Source organism: Hyla sarda, chromosome 4 (assembly GCF_029499605.1).
Source record: "Hyla sarda isolate aHylSar1 chromosome 4, aHylSar1.hap1, whole genome shotgun sequence".
NCBI classification, from domain to species: domain Eukaryota; kingdom Metazoa; phylum Chordata; class Amphibia; order Anura; family Hylidae; genus Hyla; species Hyla sarda.
The window spans coordinates 322,438,394-322,445,963 of NC_079192.1; the positions used below are offsets into that span (position 1 = coordinate 322,438,394).

Here is a 7,570-nt window from a genome sequence, read left to right on the forward strand (position 1 = left end):
ATAAAGTAAAAAAAAAAACAAAAAAGGGAAAAATCCCCTCCCTCAATAAAAATGAAAATTGTCCGTTTTTCCCATTTTACCCCCAAAAAGCGTAAAGTTTTCTTTTTAATAAACATATTTGGTATCGCCGCATGCGTAAATGTACGGCCTATCAAAATATAATGTTAATGATCCCGTACGGTGAATGGCGTAAACGTAAAAAATTTAAAAAGTCCAAAAACTGCTTTTTTGTCACATTTTATAAAAATTTTTTTTTTTAGAAAAAATGATCTAAAAAAGTTTTATATATGCAAATGTGGTATCGAAAAAAAGTACAGATGACGGTGCAAACAATGAGCCCTCATACCCCCCTATATACGGAAAAATGAAAAAGTTATAGGTGGTCAAAATAGGGAGATTTTAGATTACTGATTTTGTACAAAAAGTTTTAGATTTTTTTTTTTAAGCGGTACAAAAATATAAAAGTATCTAGCCATGGGTATCATTTTAATCGTATTGACCCACAGAATAAAGAACACATGTCATTTTTACCGTAAATTGTACAGTGTGAAAACAAAACCGCTAAATTTTGGTTTTCATTTAAATTTCATTTAATTTCATTTAAGGTTCGCCGTACATTTTATGGTAAAATGAGAGGTTTCATTAAAAAGTACAATTGGTCACGCAAAAAACATGCCATTATATGGGTCTGTACATGGAAATATAAAAGAGTTATGGATTTTAGAAGGCGAGGAGGAAAAAACGAAAACGCAAAAATAAAGTTGGCCTGGTCCTTAAGGTGAAAATGGGCCTGGTCATTAAGGGGTTAATGTTAGTCTTTCAGAAACACTTCATGCTCTAGCTGCGGCACTTTCCACTCAGTCTCAGGTGTTTTTCTCCCAAACAGCTTGATAGGTTTGTTTAAAAACAAAAAACAAAACAAAAAGACGATGAAAGTATAGCCAAAACAGCATTGTGTTTAGGAGAAAGAAATTTAATTGAGAAGTCTGTGAAAGCTGGGTGAGGAACCCTATGGACTCTGTAATTGCAACATGGGGCTGAGGATGTTTAGGAGGTAAATGTTGTTGGAGGGTGCGTTCACACGCTAGTAACTAGCAGCGGATTTTCCGCTGCGGGAAATCCGCTGCGAGTTACGCTACCATTCATTTGAATGGGTCCGCGGACAGTCCGCAAATCTGACACTCCGCGGACTGTCTGTGAACTCATTTAAATCAATGGTAGCGTAACACGCAGCGGATTTCCCGCAGCGGAAAATCCGCTGCTGGTTACTAGCGTGTGAACGCACCCTTAGGGTACGTTCACACGTGCGTATTTATGCCGCAGAATTGCTGCCCATCGACTTAAATAGGCAGCAAAATCTACTGAAACAAATCTGCAGTAGAAAACATGCATGTGTGAACGCATCCTTAGGCTAGGTTCAGAGTACGGAATCACTCTGCCCAGAGATTCCCAGTGCGGCCAGCGCTGACTGAATCAGTCGGCGCTAGGACCGTGCGGACACTGCAGTCTCCAATAGACTGCAATGTGTTCCGCAAGTATTTCCGCCTGAAGAATGAGTAACGCCATTCTTCAGGCAGAAATTTCCAAGCGGATTTTCTGTTCACAAATTCCGAAGAGTGAATTTGTGAACGGAAACCAATTCACTACACTATACATTTTAGCAAGCGGAATTTCTGCAATTTCAAAGCGGAATTGGAGGCGGAAATTCCGTAGTGTGAACCGAGCCTTAGGGTAGGGTCACGTGTAGTATTTTGCTGCTGCGTATTTTCCTACCTATAAAAGTCAATGGGTAGCAAAATATGCAGCCGATTTTGCTATCCATTGACTTCAATGGATAGGAAAATATGCAGCAGCAAATATGCAGCAAAATACGTCATGTGTCACCCTACTCTTAGGGGGAGATTTATCAAAACCTGTAAAGAGGAAGAGTGGTCCAGTTGCCCATAGCAACTGCACCACCCTTCCTCTACACGTGTGAACCTCTCCCTTAGGGTCTATTCACACGTACAGTATTCTGCGCAGATTTGATGTGCAGGATTTTCTACTGCTGATTTCAATGTAAACTGAATGACTTGAAATCCTGTGCATCAAATCTGCACATCAAATCTGCGCAGAATACTGTACGTGTGAATAGATGAGTGTATTTTTCCTGCATATTTTTGTCCGTATTTTGCTGCAGATTTTCAGCTGCTTATTTTTACTGCTTTATTTCTGCTGCTTATTTTTTTGCTGGTAAGCCAACAAGTAGGAAAATCAGCAGCAGAAAATCTGCAGCAAAATACGCATGTGTGAACGTACCCTAAGGGGATTGTACTACCATTGACCTCAATGGGTCTGCAAAAAATCCCTGAATCTGCCACTATTGCATATTTTTTGCTGACTCATTGAAATCAATGGTAGCAAAATCAGCTGCAGATTTTCTGCAGCAAATACGTGGCAGAAAAAGCCCTGAAAACTACCCATGTGAACAAACCCAAAGGCCATGTTTACACGGCAGAATTTCTGAGCAGAGTCATCCACAAAAAGTTCTACATGGAAATTACACTGCAGCAGAGTCCTATTGATTTCTTATTGATTCTGCAGCACCGTGCACGTAAAGAATTTCTGTGGCAGAAACAATCCGCATGGTTTCTGTGGATGCTGCTCGGAAATGTTTTGCCATCCATTGAGTGCATTTCAGAGCAGTCCTAGTGCTAGCGGAACATGCAAACGTAAGGACTTTCTGGTCGTGTTATCCGGACGGACATTTAACATTTTCCACCATGTTATCATAGCCTAAAGGCTCTGTCACACAAGCTTATTTGATTGTGAACTTGCTGCTTATTTCCCTGAGTTTGAATATAGGTGCTCAAAGTTCACAATCAAATCCGCCCGTGTGGCAGAGCCCTCAGGATGTATTCACACACACACTGGATCTGCTGCAGATTTCAAGCTGTGTTCATTTAGTTTACATTAAACTCTGCAGCATCAAATATACAGCAGATCCTGTACATGCTGTCTATGGAGATGGTGCATTTCCAAGTCAATGGGGGTCTGTGACAGATTTTCCACAGCCAAAAATCGGCCATGGAGAGCCTGCCCCGATTTAAACTTGCAGCAGTAAACATGCTGGTAACTCGCAATGAAATCCACCTGTGTGAATTAACCCTTAAGCTATGTTCACACAGCAAAATTTATGTCCGGAATTCCGTGGGAATATTCCGCTCAGAAATTCTGCTACAGCAGAGTCCCATTGATTTAAATGGGATTCTGCCGCACTGTTCACATGGTGGAATATCAATGGGTAGCAAAATCTGCTGCAGCAAATCTGCAGCAAAAAAATTAGAACCTGTGAACTGATCCTAAGGCTGGGTTTACAATGCAGAATTTCTGCCGGAGATCGAGCCAACGGCGTTAGGACCGAGCAGACTGCATTGCTGCCCCTATAGACTGCAATGCATTTCTGTTTTTTTTTTTTTGAGATCTGCTCAGAAATGCATTGCCATCTATGGCGACAGCAATGTAGTCCGCGTGGTCCTAATGCCGCCGGATTGATCTCCGGCAGAAATTCTGCCCAGAAATTCCACAGTGTGAACCTAGCCTTAGGGTCCAATCATATGGCACAATTTCCACCTGCGGAATGCCGCCCGAAATTAAAGCCCATAGACTTCTATGGAATTCTGCACTCCCATTCACACTTTGGAATTTCCGCAAGCGGAAATTCCGAAGTGTGAATGGGAATGCGGAATCCCATAGAAGTCTATGGGCTTTAATTTGAGGTAAAATTCAGATAGCAGAATTCCGCAAGTGGAAATTCTGCTGTGTGAATAGACCCTAAGGCTAGGTTCACACTGTGGAATTTCTGGGCAGGATTTCTGCCGGAGGCACTAGGACTGTGCAGACTACATTGTCGTTCTCATAGATGGCAATGCATTTCTGAGCAGATGTCCCAAAAGATCCACCCAGAAATGCATTGCAGTCTATGGGAACGACAATGTAGTCTGCTAAGTCCTAGCGCCGCCGTCTCGATCTCCGGCAGAAATTCTGCGAACGAGCCTAAGGGCTCGTTCGCATGAGCGGATTTATTTGCGGGTTTCCCGCTGCGTATCTGAAAGGAGGCGGGCTCTTCGCGGAAAATCCGCAGCGGAAAACCTGTTGCTGGCAGCTGTGAAGAGTCCGTCCCCTTTTCAAATTCGCTGCGGGAAACCTGCAATCCGCTCGTGTGAATTAGCCCTAAGGGTGTATTCACACATACAGGATCTGCTGCATATTTGAGCCTGTGTTCAATCATTTAGTTTTACACTGAAATATGCGGCAGTAGATCCTGTACATGTAATTACACCCTTAAGACCCAATGAGTAAAATAATACTACATGTTATGAAAATAGAAGCACATTATTTACTACATTCATGGGGCTTTTTGCCTATTCGTAGCAACCAGGATAAAAGGGGAAATACTATATGGATGTAAATGTCATTGCAATGTATAAAATACCGGCTGTGATCCCAGATGAATGGTCAGAGATAACAGAGACCTGTTCTGCTCGTCTATGCCTGTATTCCGATGTCACCTGTCAGCTCTCCAGGTGACAGCACAAGGACTGCCATAGCCTCCGGCTGCTCCCCTCCCCCCTTTATTGACTGATCAGTCAGGACTGGGCGTAGCTGAGCTGATCACAGTTTCACCCCGGAAGCCACAGGTAAAAGCTGCACATGAAGCCAGGAGCAGAAGACATGTGAGGAGGGAGATCTGGACTGTACAGCAGATAAGACCCCCCCTCTAACACCCCCTGAATGTGAAAGAGGAGAATGGCTGTAACACAAGAAGTTGTGCTGAACTTTCTGCTGGAGCAGGGAGGAAAGGTGAAGAACTCCGATCTGATCAGAAGGTTTAAGGCTGCGGTGGAGTCTTCTAACCCTCAGGAGAAGGCAAACAACAGGGAACTGTTCAAGAAGTTTGTCAATAACATAGCAGTGGTTAAAGATGAAGAGGGCACCAAGATGGTGGTGCTAAAGAAGAAATATACCCACTTACTGGCAGGGGCACCAAGTACCTCAGTGCTGGAGGAAGAGGAGATGGCCAGGTACAGCACAGAAGATCCAACACTACTTGTACCTTTGACTAACAACATAGAGGAGGGGGCTCCCAGCTGTCAGGAGACAAGGACTTCACAGCAGGATCCATCTGAACCAGAACCCAGACTAGATGAGCTACAAGGTTCTGCTGAGACTACTCCTGAGACTACTCCTGAGACTACTCCTGAGACTACTCCTGAGACTACTCCTGAGACTACTCCTGAGACTACTCCTGAGACTACTCCTGAGACTACTCCTGAGACTACTCCTGAGACTACTGGCCAGCCTGAAACCAGCACCATGTATGAGGAGTATACGGAAGACCTTAATGGAGATAAAAGGGAGTCTGTCTTTGACATTGTGTCTAGAATGGACAATGCTGGACCTGTCCCTTTCCCCAAATCGTGGTCTGATACCCAGCCTAAAGAACAGGTGTATAAGCCGCACATGTTGCCATTACGTTATGCCCCTTCTTCGGATGAAATATGCCAGGGTGAAGACCCTTCTCCACCAACGGCACTAACTAAAGCTCCTCAGGAAGCTTCATTACCCAGGTCCCCCAAGGTGCCTAGGAGGCAACCTGAAGATATAGGCTCCAAGTCCCCCCAAATCAAGAAGTCCTCCAAAATGATAAAAATAAGCGAGGAGAACAAATATTCCGAGGTGGTGCCCATGGAGCAATCCGAACACGAGTGGATGGTACATTCCACCAATGGTAGGTGGAATCATAAACTCCTTGGTCTTCTTATGACTGACAGTGACTTGGCTGGTAAGAAAGACTTTATATCTGGATATACAGCATTGCATTGGGCAGCCAAGAGTGGCAATTTGGAGATGGTAAAATTATTGTTTGAACAAAGTTCGAGAAGTGGCAGTAACATTAATGTGAATGTGAGGTCTTTTGGCGGGTATACACCACTACATATAGCTGCTATCCATGAGTGTAAAGATGTCATCCTTTTGTTAACTAGCGTGTATAATGCAAACGTCCACATCCGGGATAACAGTGGCAGAAAGCCGTACCATTACTTAAAGAAAAGTGCCCCCGTGCAGCTCCGGTTTATTTTAAAGGATCCCACTGTTTCAAATCAAGAACATGCTATCCCAACGAAAAGAAACTCAAAGGTTGCTGCCTCTATATTGGGAACGACCAGCGCCTTCCTTGGTGTCCTTTCTGATGACCTTGCATTTCATGACTTGACAAAAGGTCTCAAGAAGCCTGGAACTTTCAATAAGTTCTTTACTGCACCCTCTGGGGTGAGGAAGAAGCTGAAGGCAAGGGACAGCTATCCATCCATCTCTTCTCTTTGTGAAGAACCTGAGGAGCCTGAGGAAATTGTGGGAAAGCGCAGACCTGTTTCTGAGTTTTTTAGCCACTAGTTGACTCTTAAAGGGGTTATCCAGGACTGCAAAACTAGAGCTGCTTTCTTCAGACAACAGAGAGATGCATTTATCCTTGTGTTGTGTGTGTGGTATTGAATCCCAGTTCCAGTAAAGGGGTATTCCGGCCATAAACTTCTTATCCCCTATTTAAAGGATAAGATGTCTGATCGTTAGGGGGCCCGCGGCTGGGACACCCCGCGATCTCCATGCAGAACCTTCATTCTGTGCCGGGCTGCTGCTTCAGTCTCGGAAACCTCTGTGTTTCCGGGACTGGAGACGTGATGTCGTGCCACGCCCCCTTGTGATGTCAAGCCACATCTCCTCCATTCATGTCTATGAGAGGGGGGGTGACAGCCCCCTCCCATAGATCTGAATGGAGGAGGTTTCCGAGACTGGAGCAGCAGCCCGACATAGTATGTGGGTGCTACACGGAGATCGTGGTGGGTCCCAGTAGCAGGCCCCCCTATGATCAGACATCTTATCCCTATCCTTTGGATAGGGGATAAGAGGTCTATGGCCGCTATACCCCTTTAAAATGAATGGAGTCAAGTGGTAATACCACACCCAACATGAGGACAAGTGTGCTTTTTTTTTTTTTTTTCCTCTTGTGTAAATTAACTCTGTTTTTCTATCCCTTTTTTAAGCCAGTAGCTGGCACCTTGCACTGATAATGGATTAAAGGGGTACTCCGGTGGAATTATTATTATTATTATTTTTTTAAATCAACTGGTGCCAGAAAGTTAAACAGATTTGTAAATTACTTCTATTAAAAAAAAATCTTAATCCTTCCATTACTTATCAGCTGCTGTATGATCTGCAGGAATTTCTTTTCTTTTAGAATTTCCTTTCAGTCTGACCACAGTGCTCTCTGCTGACACCTCTGTCCATGTCAGGAACTGTCCAGAGCAGGAGAGGGTTGCTCACAGTTCCTAAAATGGGCAGAGGTGTCAGCAGAGAGCACTGTGGTCAGTCAGAAAGGAAATTAAAAAAAGAAAAGAACTTCCTGTGGATCATACAGCTTCTGATAAGTGCTGGAAGGATTAAGAATTTTTAATAGAATTAATTTACAAATCTGTTTAACTTTCTGGCACCACTTGATTAAAGAAAAAAATGTTTTCCAGCGGAGTACCCC

At 43.8% G+C, this 7,570-nt stretch overlaps 1 protein-coding gene across 1 annotated transcript; it reads left to right on the top strand.

Moving 5' to 3' along the window:
* The first annotated feature begins 4,788 nt into the window (after positions 1 to 4,788).
* Positions 4,789 to 6,474, top strand: SOWAHA (sosondowah ankyrin repeat domain family member A). Its single transcript, XM_056569426.1, has one exon. The coding sequence runs from the start codon at positions 4,789 to 4,791 to the stop codon at positions 6,433 to 6,435; it is 1,647 nt and encodes a 548-aa protein (XP_056425401.1). The 3' UTR covers positions 6,436 to 6,474.
* Positions 6,475 to 7,570: the final 1,096 nt, after the last annotated feature.